Source organism: Heteronotia binoei, chromosome 13, assembly GCF_032191835.1.
Source record: "Heteronotia binoei isolate CCM8104 ecotype False Entrance Well chromosome 13, APGP_CSIRO_Hbin_v1, whole genome shotgun sequence".
NCBI classification, from domain to species: domain Eukaryota; kingdom Metazoa; phylum Chordata; class Lepidosauria; order Squamata; family Gekkonidae; genus Heteronotia; species Heteronotia binoei.
Genome location: NC_083235.1, coordinates 1,862,787 through 1,881,305, shown reverse-complemented (window position 1 = coordinate 1,881,305; position 18,519 = coordinate 1,862,787). Strand labels below are relative to the sequence as shown.

General features: G+C 51.2%; 1 protein-coding gene across 2 annotated transcripts in view; it reads left to right on the top strand.

Moving 5' to 3' along the window:
* The first annotated feature begins 652 nt into the window (after positions 1-652).
* The window catches only part of RAD23A (RAD23 homolog A, nucleotide excision repair protein), a 30,277-nt gene continuing 12,410 nt past the window's right edge, over positions 653-18,519 (top strand). Inside the window, exons 1-7 of one of the 2 annotated variants that reach the window (XM_060252708.1) lie at positions 653-847; positions 6,658-6,819; positions 9,561-9,733; positions 10,699-10,754; positions 13,809-13,936; positions 17,521-17,596; positions 17,846-17,976. In XM_060252708.1, coding sequence (XP_060108691.1) covers positions 776-847; positions 6,658-6,819; positions 9,561-9,733; positions 10,699-10,754; positions 13,809-13,936; positions 17,521-17,596; positions 17,846-17,976 — 798 coding nt within the window. In that variant the 5' untranslated portion in view covers positions 653-775. The remainder of the gene's footprint in view (positions 848-6,657; positions 6,820-9,560; positions 9,734-10,698; positions 10,755-13,808; positions 13,937-17,520; positions 17,597-17,845; positions 17,977-18,519) is intronic. The other variant, XM_060252709.1, reaches the window with a different exon arrangement.

Here is an 18,519-nt window from a genome sequence, read left to right as displayed (position 1 = left end):
GCACTCCCAAGGGGAGTTCTGGCCCTCACATTTAAAGGGACTGCCTTCCCTCCACTGGAAATAATGGAGGATGGAGGCACCTTTGGGGGCTCACAGAATTGGGCTCCCTGGTCCAATCTTTTTGAAACGTGGAGGGTGTTTTGAGGAGAGGCACCAGACTCTATGCTGCAAATTTGGTGCTTCTACCTCAAAAAACAGCACCCCCTCCCAGAGCCTCAGATGCCTGCAGTTCAATTCCCCATTCTACCCTATGGGAATCGGTCTCCATAGGGACTAATGGAGTGCCCAGCAGACATTTCCCTTCCCCTTCCTCTGCTTTCTGATTACCCTGAAGCAGGGGGAGGCCTCCATACCGGGGGATCCCCTGCCCCTACCTGGGGATTGGCAACCCTACCCCCTGCCCTACTCTCCAGGAATCTCCCAACCTGGAACTGGCAACCTCAGTGTAGACCCCGCCTGGAGGTTGGCAAGCGTCCCCCCAGGCGGGGAGCTTGTGATTGACAGTCCCCAGTGGGGTAGCCCCTCCCCCTGCGGCCGCCTGCTGTGCTTCCGGCGCTTTGACCTCCGCCCCCGCCTCCCCGCGGGTCAAACCGGAAGTGGGACGGGCCGCTCTGGGCCGCGGGCTCTGAGGCATTCCCCCGTCACGTGGGGCGGACCCGGCCGGGGCCGGAAGTGACGAGGGGGGTTAACATGGCGGCGGCGTGAAGTTGCATGTTGTTGTGGGCCCCCCCTTGCCGCCGCCGCCGAGTCCGTTGGGAGGAAGGAGGGAGCCGCCATGGCGGTGACCGTCACCCTGAAGACGCTGCAGCAGCAGACCTTCAAGATCCGCATGGAGCCCCACGAGACGGTGAGGGGAGCCGCCCCGCCCCCCCCTCAGGCCCGGGGAGGCTGCGGGTGCCAATCCCCAGGGGGCGGCAGGGGATCCCCGGGCTGGAGGCCCTCGCCCTGCTCTAGGCTCGTCAGAAGGCGGGAGGGGGGAATGTCTGCTGGGCACGCCATTGCGCCCTATGGAGGTCAATCCCCATAGGGTGTAATGGAGAATTGGTGTGCATGTATCTGGGGCGGGGGGGGGGGGCTGCGTTTTGAGGCAGAGGCACCAGATCTGGAGCGTAGCATTCAGCTTCTCTCCCCAAAATACCCTCCAAGTTTCAAAAAGATTGGGTCAGGGGGCCCCATTCTATGAGCCCCCAAAGAAGGGGGCTCCATTGTTTCCAACGGAGGGAAGGCATTGAAAAGGTGTGAGGTCCCTTTAAGTGTGATGGCCAGAACTCCCTTTGGAGTTCAATGATGCTTGTCGCAACCTTGTTCCTGGCTCAACCCCCAAAGTTCCCAGATATTTCTTGAATTGGACTTGGCAACCCTAGGAGAGACTCCTGTGGCCAGCTCCTCCCCTCCCCCATGCGCTGGCTGGAGCCTCCCCCCCCCCTCCGCCAGGCTCCTCTCCTGTCACCCACTTTTACAGGGGGGGGAGCGGGAAATAAGGGCATTGCCGTCACTTGGGGGCGGGCAGGAGCCCCCACCCCACGGGTGCGGGGCTACCAGTTGATTTGCCAGGCTCAGGTTGCCAACCTCCCAGGTGGGGCTCTGGAGAACTCTCAGAATGGGGACTAAACTTCACCCCACAAAGGTCACTTCTCCTTCTAGAACAGGGGTGGCTAAACAGTGGCTCAGGAGCCACATGTGACTCTTGGACATATATTGTGTGGCTCTTGAAGCCCCCACTGCCTTATAGGCCTGCTTGGAGAAGATATTTGTCTCTTTAAATCTCTTCAAGCCAAGAAAATTGGTGGCTTGGAGAATGCATTTAAAGTTAAAGTTGCTTTTTTTCCTCCCTCCTTCCGTCCTTCCTTCCTTCCGTCCGTCTTGCAGCTCTCCAACTTCTGATGTTCATATGCTGAGGCTGTCAAACATCTGAAATTCATATCTTGTGGCTCTTAAACATCTGACGTTTATTCTATGTGGCTCTTACATTAAGCAAGTCTGGCCACCTCCGGGTCTAGAAAGTGACCCGTTCCAAGCAGTGTTCCCTCTTGGCCGTGCTGGCTGGGGCTGATGGGAGTTGTAGGCAAAAAACATCTGGAGAGCTACCGTTGGCCACCCCTGGCTTAGAGGGAACATTGCTTCCAAGGGCACAGCTTGAAGTATAATTGCAGGTTCTAGGGGACATCCCTCCCCCCAATTATCTTCTCTGCAGGCAATGGACCCTCAGATCTTCAGGCGTTGCCCAAGGCTGAGTTGGCAGTCAGTTTAGCAGCCAAGGCTGAGGAGGATGTACTTTGAGTCCTTGTCTCCCCTGTAAACGTGCAGTGAGCCTTGTGCACTTACCCAGCCCCATCGCCCTCCTGCCCATCTCCATGCCCATTCTTTCTTTCTGCAGTGTGCATTGTTTGTACACCTGCGTGTCGTACACCTTGTCCTTCATTCCTGACTGCTCCAGCATTGGTCCTGGTTTAGCATGGCAGCAATACTCCCTCTAAGCTGTGGAGTCCTGTGAGCAAAAATGCAACTTCCAGAGCTTCTGGCATTAAAGTTGTGAGCTGCTGCATAAATTATTGTGCTCTGGGGCCATCCTTCCTGAGCTAAGTCAAAAATGTGTGGGCAAAAAGTGTGAGCCAGCTCACACTAACTCAGAGGAAACGCTGGTTGGGGCTGTGGTACTTTTCTGTCTGTTGGTGTGCTCCTGCAGTTCCCGGGACAGATTCAGCCTGCAGTTGCTTACGGCACAGCACCGTTTCCCCCTTCCATTGCTAATTTCCAGTTAAAATGAAGTTATCGCCCATGTTGCTTATAGGATAGCAGAAACCACTGAACTGTCTGACCTTTTAGGCTGCAGCTTTGGGTAGATTTCTCTAGTTTGTTCTAAGGAAATGATGCCAAAAGCTTGTTATCAAATATCCTCATGTCTTAGTGAATGCTTGAAAGAGCTGCATTTGAGACGCTGTAGCAGATTGCGACTAAAGAGGGGTGTGTGTGTGGAGGGCCAGGAAGTTCACGATGAGGATCACAGCAATTTGTAACCCTTTGTTTCCCGACTGAGGAAGAATCGCACTGCTACAGCACCAACCCTAAATCAGACTTTTCCCTGCAGCCACTGTGGCTGGACCTGCCTGTCCCGCATTGGTTTTATCAGCCACCAGCGAGCCTGCAGCAGACGTGGACTACTGCACCTTTCTTAAATCTTCGTTCGCGAAGTCAAGCCGAGAGAGAGAGAGAGTTTCCCGTATAACCACGCGAAGGGAGGAGTGCTCTGAAGAGTGCATCATCTGGTTGTTGTTTTGTTTCTCGTCCCAACCTCCTGTGGGTCAGAGGCCGGGCTGACTTGGGAAACTTGCACTTTTCTTTGAGCAAAGAAAATATTTCCACCCTTGCTTAGGTCAGACTGCAAAGGGCTAAACTCTGAAGTTTTACGCAAACAGCTTGTTTGTAATATTCTGTCTTGGTTCAAGTAGCAAACTTGTTTCTATCAATCAAGATGGGTCACTGCAGGAGTCTGTCTGTAGCAGTAGGAAAGAGCCAGAGTCCAGGAGCACTGCAAAGACTAACACAATTTGTGGCCTCAGGGGAGCAGCTTCCGGGAGCCATTGCTCACTTCTTCAGATAACAGCTGGAATGAGTCACAAAAGTCCATCCTTTGCCTCATTTATTTATTTATTTTAGTCTTCAGATCTGTTTATAGTACTACAAAGGACTCCTGGCATGACTTTGTCATTTCAAATTGTGTCAGCTTTGTCATTGCCAGTGTTCCCTCTAAGCTGAGTTGGCGTGAGCTGGCGCACAGATTTTTAGCGTCCGGCTCACTCATTTTTGTCTTAGCTCGGGAAAAATGGCCCCAGAGCACAATAATTTAAGCAGGAGCTCACAACTTTAATATCAGTAGCTCACAAAGTAAAATTTTTGCTCACAAACCTTTGCAGCTTAGAGGGAACTTTCTCACATGAGGCTTGTATTTTGGGTGCATAGTATTGGGTGAGCCTGATTTCTGGCTTCCTCATAAGACTTTTGCCTTCTTCTGGGCCTAGAGGGGGAGTAGAAGAAGAAGATATTGGATTTATATCCCGCCCTGCAGTCCGAAGAGTCTCAGAGCGGCTCACAATCTCCTTTACCTTCCTCCCCCACAACAGACACCTTGTGAGGTGGGTGGGGCCGAGAGGGCTCTCCCAGCAGCTGCCCTTTCAAGGACAACCTCTGCCAGAGCTATGGCTGACCCGAGGCCATTCCAGCAGGTGCAAGTGGAGGAGTGGGGAATCAAACCCGGTTCTCCCAGATAAGAGTCTGCACACTACACCAAACTGGCTCTCTCAGTCGTTTGTCTTGCCTTAAGAGTCAATCTGAGGAGAGACTGAAGGCTTAATTTCAGTATGTAATCCATCTTCTTAACATGGAACAACCTGCCAGCGCAGCGCAATCTCTGCTTGAGTAGTGAGGGAGGTATTCTGTAAATTTCCAGCATTGTGCAGGATTGGATTAGATGACCCTTGAGGTGCCTTCCAGCTCTATGTTTCTGTGACTTGTTCGCACTTGCTATCACTGTTCTATTCCAAGATGTATGGATGCATGCGTTAGTTCAGTGTATCGAGGTACTGAGTTGTCAGTACACAATATCCTGTGAACTTTCCAGTCAGTCACTAAATGGAGGGCGGGCTGTGCTCAAGAACTCTCAGGGCTTAAAAAGAGACAGGCTTCTAGACTGTTGCTTTCTGTGTGGGCAGCATCAAATGGCAGTACCTTCAGGGTGGACTGGCCCTAAGGTCTGCCTGGGCAGCCTGCACTGTGGTTGTCGGTGTGCGGATTGTCCCCATATAAGCTGCTTTGCCATGGATGTTGTCCTCTGATTTCTCTTCACAACAACCCTCTGAGGTCGTTCAAGCTGAGAACTCCCATAATTGCCCAGTGAATTTCATGGCTGAAACATGGACTCCTAAGTTTGTGGCTTTCCCAGTACAAATCTAGACAGAGGAACAAAGTTTGAGTTCAGTTTTGTTCAGCTTTTGTGTGCACGCACACTTCCTCAGATATAATGAAATGGAATTTACCCCCTCTGTACATATAAGGCAGAAGTTGAACAGCGAGTTAGCACACGACATAATGGAAATGTTTTGGACAAATTCAGACAGGAGTAACGAGCTCAGCTTACCGTTGATGGAGTTTAATTCCCAGGAAAAACAGTGAAGCAAATAAATATGTCAAAAACTTGGTTGATCTTAAAGGTGCCCATGGACTCAGACTTTGCTCTGCTGCTTCAGATCAGCACAGCTACCCATCTGGATCTAATTCGAGACAGTTATGCCATTCTAAGCCCATGGATTTAGAAGGGAATGACTCGGTTTAGGATGGCACTGTTAATTACTTACTCATGCTGAGAGACTGATGCAGCCCAAATTCTTTCCCCACCTTCAGCAAACTGCTTTTAACCAGGACAGAGGTCTAGACTGCTCCTGAAACTTGGGCATAGTGCGGTCTTGTTTTTGTGGAATTGTATTCAGAAGGGACAAAATAGCCATGTGGATCCAGATGCCTGCTGGGCTTTGCTCGCCATGATATCAAGTTGTGCGCTTTAGAGGGCAGTAACTTCCCATTATCAGTTTGACCTCAGATTCCTTCCAAGCTTCAAATAAATAATTCCAAAATCACCAGCGCGTTGGGAAGACTGGCTCGTGTTCCCTGCACCTGAAGGTTTTTGTTCTTAAATTCAAGGCTTGATTTCCGCTCTGTTTGTTACAAGCGCCGCAGCTCCCCTCGGTCATTTGTCTTGCCTTAAGAGTCCATCTGAGGAGAGACCGAAGGCTTAATTTCAATATATAATCCATTTTCTTAACATGGAACAACCTGCCAGTTCAACAACCTGCCAGTGCAGCACAATCTCTGCTTGTTTTTCTAGATGATGACCATCTATGTAGGACTGCAGAAATGTTTCTCCTAGGGAGGCCTCAGTTTGAAGGCACCATTGGCCCACTGACAGTCTTGAGAGAGTGGGTGTGGCCAGGTGGGGCTACTGCTGATTAGTATTAGGGATCTGTGAATCTATGGGGCAGTATCTGTGAGTTTCCTGCATTGTGCAGGGGGTTGGATTAGACGACCCTGGGAGGTCCCTTCCAACTCCAGGGTTCTATCTGTTTGGTTGTGTAAATTAAAATAGTATCGTTTCAGCACATGCTGCCAGCATAATGTTGGTTTTATATTCTCTCTCTCTTCCTCTCTCCCCCCCTCCTCTTTTCTGGTGCATCTTAAAAATTATTCTTCTTGTCCCCTGCATTGAGACTTTCTGTGTGTGTGTGGCTCCACCTCCTGTGTCAGCCATTTTGTGGTTGGCTCCACCTCCTGTGGTGGCTGTGTCAGAACTCCCGAGGTGCCCATGGGCTCCAAAAGGTTGGGGACTCCTGCCCTCGTTTCTTGGGGCTTCTAGGAGTAAAAGGGAGAGTGGGCGAATGAGCCTTTGGTGTGGATGTCAGCGGGCAGAGAGGAGCCAAAGATCTGCCGTCCTAAACGTTTGTGGGGAGCCCCAGCTCTGCTCCATCATCCCCCTGAGCTGATGCACTGCTGAAGGCCTGTGGCTCTCCAGCCCCATGCTTCTGAGTGCTGATGGGAGCAGAAAGGTTTGCCCTGAAACCTTCAGCCTTAAAGCGAGTCGGTGGAGATGGTTTTGGTCTCAATCCGCAGGTGCGAGTTCTAAAGGAGAAGATTGAGGCCGAGAAGGGCAAAGATGCTTTCCCCGTGGCGGGGCAGAAGCTCATTTACGCTGGCAAGATCCTGAGCGACGACGTCCCCATCAAGGAGTACAAGATCGACGAGAAGAATTTTGTGGTGGTGATGGTTACCAAGGTACGGCTGGGCATTTCTCTTCACAGGAAAGCTGCTCTGACTGCCTCCCCTTGCAGCGGGTGGCGTGACGCGGGGGGGGCGGTCTGTGGGACTTTCTGATGGCCAGAGGAAGAAAAAAATCCAGACATTTGAAAGCTGTGCTTTTTGTTTCCTGGAAAAAAGGGTAGAAATGGGGGGGGGGGGGCGGGGAAGTGGCACACTTAGCTTCCTTACCAAGCCGACATTTGAGTTCCTGTTTTAGTAACATGTCAGATGTGTTGTTCCTAACACAGGCTGATTTCATGCACATTGATAATGCACTTTTGGGGGGGGGGGGAATTTTTTTTATATTTTATTAATAGCATAAAAATCAAAGAAAAAAGACAAAGAAAAAGAAATAACAATATAAACTGGAGTAGGAGGATATAACGAGTTCATTTACAACACATTCCATCCTTACTCCTATTCCATATTCCAGCTTTCTTATACTCCAACTTTCCTTTATTTCCATCACTCCCCTTTTTCCTACTGTACAATTGTTTCAAATTTGTTATTTTCCTTATAGTTAGTATTTTGTTCTTCCTGTCGTCTATTTACATCACCTTTTGCCATCAATTCCGTTTGTTCATCATTGTTCTTTTAATCGTACTCTAGTACAACTACACAACTCATGTCTGATTCCTGAATTGTCACACTATTTTCAACCAGTCGTATAAAGGCTGCCAAGTTTTTTTTTACATTCTTGTACATGATAATGCACTTTCAAGGCACTTTAACAATTGGGTTTTCCTGTTACGCGCAGGGAAATCTATCTGCAAAGAATTGCTAAAGCACATTGAAAGTCCGTTATCCAGCGGCTGGGAATGTAGCAGTAGTTAACACATATTTTCCATATATTTATAAGATTTAAAAATAGTTCTGCCTTGGTTTTCTACAAGCCGCTCAATATTAAATTTACGTCTTTATTTAGTGACGTTATTTATAGCCACCTTTCTCGCAGGGATTCACGGTGGATTACCCAGCATGAGCCAGCACACACACACAGAATATGGGATGTTCAGTAACCAGCACAGTAGGACTCTGGGACTGCCAGAAAGAGCTGAAGCGTAGCAGAAGTATCCACAGGACTCATAAAACGGTTCAGAAATCGCATAATAGGATCTTACTTACAATAAGCTACGTGCAGCAGTATAGACCACAGCCCTTAATGCTTGGATAAATTGAGTTTGCAGACCATTTTGTACAGTGCAGGTCTGTTGTCTGCGTGGAAAAGCCCTCTTGAGCAGTTCAGTTTTGCACATCTTGCAGAAAGCCAGGCTCCTCTTATGTTCTCTTCTTAAAAACATCAGAGAAGCCATGTTGGATCAGGCCAATGGCCCATCCAATCCGTGTCACACAGTGGCCAAAAAACCCAGGGGCTATCAGGAGGTCCAGCAGTGGGGCCAGGACACTAGAAGCCCTCCCACTGTTACCCCCCCCCCCCCAAGCACCAAGAAGACAGAGAATCTGTTGCCCCAGACATAAGAGAAGCCATGTTGGATCAGGCTGGTGGCCCATCCAGTCCAACACTCTGTGTCATACAGTGGCCAAAAAAACCCAGGTGCCATCAAGAGTTCCACCAGTGGGGCCGGGACACTAGAAGCCCTCCCACTGTGCCCCCTCCCAAACACCAAGAATACAGAGCATCATTGCCCCAGTTATAAGAACATAAGAGAAGCCATGTTGAGTCAGGCTAATAGCCCATCCAATCTAACACTCTGTCACACAGAGTGGCCAAAAAAACCCAGGTGCCATCAAGAGGTCCACCCATGGGGCCAAGACACTAGAAGCCCTCTCACTGTGCCCCCCCCTTAACACCAAGAATACAGAGCATCACTGCCCAAGACATAAGAGAAGCCATGTTGGATCAGGCCAATGGCCCCTCCAGTCCAACACTCTGTGTCACATAAGAACAGAAGAGAAGCCATGTTGGATCAGGCCAGTGGCCCCTCCAGTCCAACACTGTGTCACATAAGAGAAGCCATGTTGGATCAGGCCAGCGGCCCATCCAGTCCAACACTCTGTGTCACACAGAGGCCAAAAAAACCCAGGTGCCATCAAGAGGTCCATCAGTGGGGCCAGGACACTGCTGGCTAGCCGCTCACGACCTGAGTTCGATCTCCGGCAGAAGCTAGTTTCAGGTAGCCGGCTTGAGATTGACTCAGCCTTCCAGTTTGAGAGAGCCAGTTTGGTGTAGTGTAAGTGCGCGGACTCTTATCTGAGAGAACCGAGTTTGATTCCCCCCTCCTCCACTTGCAGCTGCTGGAATGGCCTTGGGTCAGCCATTGCTCTGGCAAATGTTGTCCTTGAAAGAGCAGCTGCTGGGAGAGCCCTCTCAGCCCCACCCACCTCACAGGGTGTCTGTTGTCGGGGGGGGAGGGAAAGAAGAGTGTGAGCCGCTCTGAGACTCTTCGGAGTGGAGGGCGGGATATAAATCCAATTTCTTCTTCTTCCATCCTTCCGAGGTTGGTAAAATGAGTCCCTGGCTTGCTGGGGGGGAAGTGTAGATGACTGGGGAAGGCAATGGCAAACCACCCCGTAAAAAGGTCTGCTGTGAAAACGTTGTGAAAGCAACGTCCCCCCAGAGTCGGAAACGACTGGTGCTTGCACAGGGGACTACCTTTACCTTATACACCCAAGGTTGCATCGGAAGTTGATACCTTTAGAGAACGGTTGATACCTTTCTGATTCCTTCCTGAGGCTCCTTCGGGTTTTCCTTTCAGAACAAAAGTGGCTCCGGAACTCCTGTTTCCTCCTCTAGTGACGCAGCGCCCACCTCAGAGTCCACACCGTCCTCCGCGCCAGCTGTGGTGCCCGCAGTAGCTACGGCTCCTGTAAGCGAGGAGCCCCCTGCCGAAGAGCCCGTGACCGCGCCCCCCCTGGAACCCACAGTTGGGTAAGTGAGTCTGGCTTGTCCCGCCGCTCAGCAGCTCTCTGTCGCTTGCAGGTGGTTTTGGCACCGTCAGACGGAGGGAGGCGATTTAGCTCTGGGCAGCCAGTTCTGGAAATCTGGCACTGTGAGTAGTTTCGGGGCAGCGGAACAAGGAGACCTGGAAGCCTCTGCTGGGACGCAGGTGGAGTCTCCCATCTCGGTGGCTAATCCACAGTGGCCTGGGTAGGTCCTCCAGTGGTAACCCTTGCAGCAGAATCCTTGCACCCGGGGACTGGAAAGGAGCAGAAGAGTCGCCCTCTATTGAGGGATTGGTTTAGGCTTCTGCTGAAGCAAGCCCCCCCCCCCTGCCCGCTCCCCGGAAGGAAGGTCTCACTTCTGCCCTTGCTCTGGACAGAACAGCAGGGTCTGCGAAGGTCCCTTCTGGTACAACCAGGGGTGTTTTTTGGGCTTGAGTGGTAAAAATGCAGCACTGCAGTCCGAGCTCTCTGCTCACGACCTGAGTTTGATCCCGGCGGAAGCTGGTTCAGGTAGCCGGCTTGAGGTTGACTCAGCCTTCCATCCTTCCGAGGTCGGTCAAATGAGTCCCCAGCTTGCTGGGGGGAAATTGTAGATGACTGGGGAAGGCAAGGGCAAACCACCCCGTAAAAAGTCTGCCGTTAAAACGTGAAAGCAGAGTCGGAAACGACTGATGCTTGCCAAGGGGACTGCCTTACCTTTACAGTGAGGTGCAGAGCACACATTTTTGGGGGAGGGGGGTGGCGTTTGTCCTCTGGGGTCCACAGCTGCCTCCCAGTTTAGTACCTGGAATCCCCCTGTTTCAATCCCCCCCTCCCTCAGCGGGGCTGTGCTGAGAGCAGTCTCCTCGTGGGTGAACTGCGAGGGCGAAGGGGGAATGAGCGGCTCTTTCAGTTTTCTCGGCCATCGATCTGGAAGTACCCAGCTACTATTTCTCTCTCTTAAATTCGCAGCTCTGTTCCCTCTTCAGGTAGCATGGGACGTGAAGATGATGCAGCCTCCACCTTAGGTAGGTGAGCTCCTTTTTCCTTCGCAGGCCGCCCTGAAGAGCACACAGTGCAGTGGGCCACTCTTCCCCCCCTCCTCCGCTTTGGCATGGGTAACTTTAGGGTGTCTCCCCCCCTCCCCGCCCGCTGCCAATCTCTCCTCAAAGGGCTCCCCCCCCCCCGTGCCCCAGGGTTCATTTGGAGGTGCTGCCGCCCTCTAGTGGCTGCTGCTGGTCAAAACACCACTCTGCTGTTTAGATCCAAGGGGGCAGCTGTGTTGGTCTGAAGCAGTGGAACAAAGCAGGAGTCAAGGGCACCTTTAAGACCAACCAATTTTTATTCAGAATGTCAGCTTTCGTGTGCTTTCTAAGCACACTTCATCAGACGAGGGGAGTTATTTATTTATTTATATTTTAATTTATATCCCGCCCTTCCCACTGAGGTGGCTCAGGGCGGCTTACAACATATAAAACTTACATAGGTTTGGCTTAAAAACAGTTAAATAACAACAGTTAAAACAATAATTTAGTAAAACGTAAAACATAAAAAAGCAGCGGTCTATCAAATGCATTCTAGCTCCATCCAAAGATTCTCAGTGTCAGTTAGTTGTTGTAGGCCAGCCGGAAGAGGACTGTCTTGCAGGCCCTGCGGAACTGCCCTAGGTCCCGCAGGGCCCTTACCTCTTCCGGCAGCTGGTTCCACCAGTAAGGCGCCGTTACCGAGAAGGCCCGATCCCTGGTGGATTTCAGACGGGCCTCCTTTGGCCCGGGGATTACTAGCAGATTTTGCGAACCCGATCTTAGTACTCTCTGGGGAACGTGTGGGGAGAGACGGTCCCTAAGGTAGGCAGGTCCTAGGCCATATAGGGCTTTAAAGGTAATGACCAGCACCTTGTACTGGACTCGGAATATTATTGGCAGCCAGTGCAGATCCCGAAGCCCCGGCCGAACGTGCTCCCATCTAGGGAGCCCTAATAGCAGCCGGGCGGCAGCATTCTGCACTAACTGCAGTTTCCGAGTTCGGCACAAGGGCAGTCCCATGTAGAGGGCATTACAGTAGTCCAACTTCGAGGTGACCGTAGCATGAATCACCGTTGCTAGGTCGTCGTGCTCCAGGAAAGGAGCCAGCTGGGATCAGGTATTGTGGGCTGAAATACATGCAGTTTGTTGATTAAGTGGGCATAACTGATGTAGACCATAACCCAATATTGTGGTCTGCAAAATCAAGAGGGTATGACTGATCATGTGGTCACATAAACCAGTGTGGCTTGGCCATTTGGTCTGGACAGCCATAAAAGGTAATAACGTTCCCCTGCCAAATGGTGTTTCTGCAAATCTAGGTGAATCACAAAAGGACCTGTATATCCTAGTTGTAGTCCACCCAATCCACTTATCAGCATCAATCTATACATTATAAACATCATTCTAGTCTGCCATTAGAAAACAAGAATGCATAAAATGAAAATGGGTTAAGTGTATGTAATGAGATAAATAGCCAATATCCCATATTTGAGTGTGTCAATATAAAACATTATTCTGATACACTATTATAAAAGAGAAATACACTGGAATACTGTGGATGTATAGCTGTTCTCGCTGAGAGTGGGTTTAGCATATGTAATGAGATTAAAAAACCAATATCCCTGTTCAGTCCTGGAGAGGCGTTTGTTCCAAGTTTCATAGCAATTTGTTTGCTATTTGATAGAGACCCATCTAGCGTGCGGTGGATTGCTGGTTTCCACCTTGGGACTTGCAGATGGGCTGTTTATCGCAAAGATGTCGCTCTCGTTTGTTTTAGGGTTTTGAATGCAGCAATGTACAGGTGTGGGGGGAGAGAGATAGAAGGAGAAAGATAGACGGGTAGGATAAATTCAGTGGGTTCTGTGTGGTAGGCCTGGACTTTAAAAGGAACAGCCGAAGATGGCAGCTAAAGCCGATGCCATTCTTGGGGTTTTCTTTCTGCCCCGGTCTCTGCTGTTGCTACATTTTCTGTCTTAGGGCCGAGGCATAGTTGGGGCAGTGTGCTTGCACTGAGCCGGCTTGTGCTTTGGGAGGCTGCGCTGCAGAAGGAGCAGGATCGGACGCTTGAACTGGGGGTGGTGGTGGTGTTGCCCCATTTCCAAAAGAAGTCTAGCGGCTAGAACCCCAGAGTCCTAACTGCCCAGTCTCCAGCTCTGGAGAGAGGGAAAGGAGGTTGAGGGCCAGATTCTGGGTCCCTTGGGACGTTGTGATCTCCTAAGGGTGTGAAGATGTAGAGCGGGAGTGGCCAAACTCGCTTAACAGACGAGCCACGTAGAATAAATGTCAGATGTTTGAGAGCCGCGAGACATGAATGTCAGATGCTTGACGGGAAGGAAGAAGGAAGGAAAATAGGTTGGGGAGGGAAGGGGAGATGGAAAGAAAGCAACTTTAACTTAAAATACATTCTTCAAGCCACCAGCTGGCTTGGCTTGGATGAGTGATTTAAAGAGATGACTGCCTTCTGCAAGCTGGCCAGCAGGGCAGTGGGGGCTTTGAGAGCCACAGTTTGGCCACCTCTGATGTAGACCCACCCTTGAAGTGGGAGGTACTTGCGAGCTGGACGGGTTCTGCTTTAGGGGCTGTTGGTGGCCCCTAAAGATTGGGGTCCAGTACAGGTATTGAACTGGGGGGGAGGGGACTGATGCCAACATAAACGTTCCAGTCCCACAGTTAGCGTTGCCAGCCTCCTGGTGGCACCTGGAGATCTGTCGCTATCATAACTGTTCTCCAGGCTACGGAGTTCTGCAGTTTCCCTGGAGAAAAGGGCTGCTTTGGAGGGTGGACTCAATGACATTGTACCCTACTGAGGTCCTTCCCCTGCCTCAAAACCCTCTGTCTCCAGGCTCCACCCCCCAAATCTCCAGATATTTCCCAACCCAGAGCTGGCAACCCTATCCAAGGTACCAGCCTTCCAAATTCTGCACCTGTTGGTGCAGCAAGGGGCCTCGTAAGAAGCAGGGCCCTCCTTCCCTCCCTTCCTGTGTGCGAGGCCCAGGTAGTTCCAGCAGCTGGGAGTTCTTTGCTTAATGCTAAGCCGTCTTCCGCTTCTGCTTCCAGTCACTGGCTCGGAGTATGAGACGATGCTGGCCGAAATCATGTCGATGGGCTACGAGCGAGAACGGGTGGTGGCAGCGCTCCGGGCCAGCTACAACAACCCTCACCGGGCTGTGGAGTACTTGCTAACGGTGAGGAGGCCGTCCACGCGCGTCCTGTTCGCTTGTAGATCTTTCTCCTTTTCCAAGGGAGAGCTGCTTTTGTGGGTGGCGGAACTCTGGTTCCTGTCTTCCGTTCCTCCTGCTGGTTTCCCCCAAGGTTTTCCTGCTTTATAATGCCAAGGAGAGGAAATGATGTAAGTGGCTTTGGGGGACTCCGTGGGGAGAAAGTGGGGGGTGGGGTATAAACGAAGTAAATAAATAATAGATCTAGCTGAAGAAGAGGGGGGCCAATAAAAGGTAGGTTGGCTGGGGAGTGGGAAGGGGAGAAAGGAGGGGAAAGCTGAGGCTCTCAGGGCTGCCAGAAGGAAAGGAACGGCATGCGAAGGGGGACCCAAGGGAAAGGAAGGTGTTTCCCCCAGATCTTTGCAGGTTTCCCCACTACACAGCTGAATCCATCCCTGCAGTCCGGCTGGCACAAACATAACTGGGCCAGACTCTTCCTTGGGAGAGGCTGCCGGGGGGAGGGAAGGAGGAAAAGCTGAATACGGGGGTGGGGCAGAGGAAAGCAAGTCAGCCGATGGGTGCGGGACCACCTGGCCCCACATGTTTCCCAGAGAGCATTTCGATCAAGTTCTCAAAATCTTCTGGTTGTCCCTGGGTGGAAAGGAAAGGTCCCCTGTGCAAGCACCATTCGTTTCCAACTCTGGGGTGACGTTGCTTTCACAGCTTTTTCACGGCAGACTTTTTACGGAGTGTTTTGCCATTGTCATCTCCACTTTCCCCCCAGCAAGCTGGGGACTCATTTGACCAACCTCAGAAGGATGGAAGGCTGAGTCAACCTCGAGCCAGCGACCTGAAAACCCAGCTACCGCCAGGAATCGAACTCAGGTCATGAGCAGAGCTTAGGACTGCAGCACTGCAGCTTTAAAACTCTGCGCCATGTGGCTGAAAGGAAAGGAAAGGTCCCCTGTGCAAGCACCAGCTAAGCTAAATTCCACCAGAGCCAGAGCCTTCTCGGTGGCAGCCCCAATAATCTGGAACAACCTCCCAGAAGCCCTGCGGGACTTATCTCAGTTCTGCAGGGCCTGTAAGACTGAATTGTTCTGATACCTAAATGGGAGAGGGCTGCCACCCCACCAGGACTTATTTTGTATTAATATCAGCCGCCTAGGATTCGACCGCCTTGGAGAGAGGGTGGCCCCAGAAGATCCACGTATAATAGACGTAGCAGCACCACCGTGATCCTGTTTGATTGTTTTACTGTTACGGTTTTAATACTGTTTACTAACGTTGCCTCTGTTTATTTTATGTCGTTGGCTGCCTTGAGTCTTCGCAGAATGGGCGGAATATAAATCTAACGTAATAAATGATAAATAAATAAAATGTTTGGGGGCTTTCAGGAAAGGGAGGCAGGAGACAGTGGGAGAGGGGGAAACAACCGGTTCCTCATTTTGTCGTGTGTGTCTGTCTGTGTGTTTGTGTCTACCTGTCTGTCTGTCTACTATCTATCCGTCATCCATCCATCTTCTGCTATCCATCATCGTCACCGGTTTTGGCCAGAGATCCTGGAGAGTTTTTTTCTTTTTGCCATCTTCTGAGCATGGGGCAAGGGTTGGTGGGGTGTGTGCGCATGTGGGAAGGTACTTGTGAGGTTCCTGCAATGTTCAGGAGGTTGGACTAGATGACCTTGGAGGTCCCTTCCAACACTACGATTCTGTGGCTCTATGATTATTTGTCCTGACAGATTTCTGCACTCACTTCCTTCCCCCCTCCTCAAGCAATTCCTCCCAGCACCCAGGCTGATTTATAAGGTTATAGGATGGGGAGACTTGTCTGTGCGAAAAGGATCTAAGGGTCTTAGTGGATCATACAGTGTGATGCGGTGGCTAAAGAGGCAAATGCAATTTTGGGCTGTAGCAACAGAAGTAGAGTGTCCAGATCACGTGATGTGATGGTATCGCTTTACTCTGCTCTGGTAAGACCTCCCCTGGAGTATCGTGTTCAATTTTGGGCACCATATTTTAAGAAGGATATAGACAAGCTGGAACAAGTCCAGAGGAGGGCGATGAAGATGGTGAGGGGTCTGGAGACCAAGTCCTATGAGGAAAGGTTGAAGGAGCTGGGGACGTTTAGCCTGGAGAGGAAGAGGTGATAGGATCACCATCTTCAAGTACTCGAAGGGCTGTCATCTAGAGGATGGGGTGGAATTGTTTTCTGTGGCCCCGGAAGGTAGGACCAGAACCAGTGGGTTGAAATTAAATCAAAAGAGTGTCCAGCTCAACATTAGGAAGAACTTCCTGACCATTAGAGCGGTTCCTAGTGAGTGCAGAAATGGGGAGGAACGGTGGCTCAGTGGTAGAGCATCTGCTTGGGAAGCAGAAGGTCCCAGGTTCGATCCCTGGCATCTCCAAAAAAGGGTCCAGGCAAATAGGTGTGAAAAACCTCAGCTTGAGACCCTGGAGAGCCGCTGCCAGTCTGAGAAGACAATACTGACTTTGATGGACCAAGAGCCGCTGCCAGTCTGAGAAGACAAGACTGACTTTGATGGACCAGGGGTCTGATTCACTATAAGGCAGCTTCATACGTTCATATGTTCCTCAGTGGAACAGGCTTCCTTCTTGGGAGGTGGTGGGCTCTAATTCCTTAGAGGTTTTTCAACAGAGGCTAGATGGCCACCTGACAGCAATGAAGATCCTGTGAATTTAGGGGGAGGTCTTTGTGAGTTTCCTGCATTGTGTAGGAGGTTAGACTAGATGACCCTGGAAGTCCCTTCCAACTCTATGATTCTATGAGTGTGTGGCAAATATCTCCTGGTCAAAATGTGTGTTGGAAGGGGAATTTTGACAAGTGCCCCAAACAGAAATGATGATGATATTGGATTTATATCCCACCCTCCACTCTGAAGAGTCTCAGAGCGGCTAACAATCTCCTTTCCCTTCTTCCCCCACAACAGACACCCTGTGAGGTGGGTGCGGCTGAGAGAGCTCTCCCAGCAGCTGCCCTTTCAAGGACAACCTCTGCCAGAGCTATGGCTAACCCAAGGCCATTCCAGCAGGTGCAAGTGGAGGAGTGGGGAAGCAAACCCGGTTCTCCCAGATAAGAGTCCGCACACTTCACCACTACACCAAACTGGCTCTCTCAAAATGGATCCACTAACTCAGAGGTGGTCAAATTGTGGTTCAAGAGCCACACATGGCTCTTTCACACATATTGTGTGGCTTTCAAAGTCCCCACTGAGAAGGCATTTGTCTCTCTAAATCACTTCTCCAAGCCAGCCAGTGATTTGGAGAATACATTTAAAGTTAAAGTTGCTTTCTTTCCACCTTTCTCTCCCTCCACCATCTATTTTCCTTCCTTCCTTCCTTCCTTCCTTCCTTCCTTCCTTCCTTCCTTCCTTCCTTCCTTCCTTCCTTCCTTCCTTCCTTCCTTCCTTCCTTCCTTCCTTCCTTCCTTCCTTCCTTCCTTCCTTCCTTCCTTCCTTCCTCCCTCCCTCCCTCCCTCCCTCCCTCCCTCCCTCCCTCCGCTCTCAAACGTCTGATGTTCATTCTGTGTGGCTCTTACATTAAGCAAGTGTGGCCGCCCCTGGTGTAACACTTCATCTCTTGACATTGCAGGGAATCCCAGGCAGCCCGGAACCAGAGAGCGCCCCCCTCCAGGAGAGCCAGCCCGAAGAGCAGTCCACACCAGAAGGTGGGCGGTCGCCTGTCCCTCCCTGCCATGCAGGGGTTCCCCGGGGGGAGGCTTTGGCTGCAAAGGGAGGGGGGATTATGTTTTGGCAATCGTGAAGAGCTGAACAATTTGGGAGAAGGCCTTCCCTTCCTCATCCCCCTCTGCGCTCCCTCCCCGTCCCCAACGTGCTGCTATGAATGGGGTGGGGGGTGCAGGATAATTCCGACTGCTCCCGAATGCATGACTCTGAACGTCTCCTGGGCCCTGCAGGAGAGAACCCGCTGGAATTCCTACGAGACCAGCCCCAGTTCCAGAACATGCGGCAAGTGATCCAGCAGAACCCCGCTCTGCTCCCGGCTCTGCTCCAGCAGCTGGGCCAAGAAAACCCACAGCTGCTGCAGGTGAATGGGGGGCGGGGTGGGGTGGAGGAGCTGTTGGGAGGGCTCTGTTCAGCCTCTCAGGCATCAGGAGGCAGCCCTGCGACCCCTGAGACTGCCTGCCGTTGCCTGGGACATTTGTGCAGATCAGCTATTTCTCTTGCCTTTCCTGCCCAGAAGATGAATGATAATGATATTGGTATTAGATTTATATCCTGCCCTCCACTCCGAATCTCAGCATCTCAGAGAGGCTCTCAATCTCCTTTACGTTCCCCCCACCCACAACAGACACCCTGTGAGGTGGGTGGGGCTGAGAGCTCTGAAGGAAGCTGCCCTTTTAAGGACAACTCCTGCGATAGCTATGGCTGACCCAAGCCCATCCCAGCAGCTGCCAGTGGAGGAGTGGGGAATCATAGAATCATAGAGTTGGAAGGAACCTCCAGGGTCATCTAGTCCAACCCCCTGCACAATGTAGGAAACTCACAAACACCTCCCCCTGAATTCAAACCCGGTTCTCCCAGATAAGAGTCCACGCACTTAATCAAGGCCATTCCAGCAGCTGCAAGT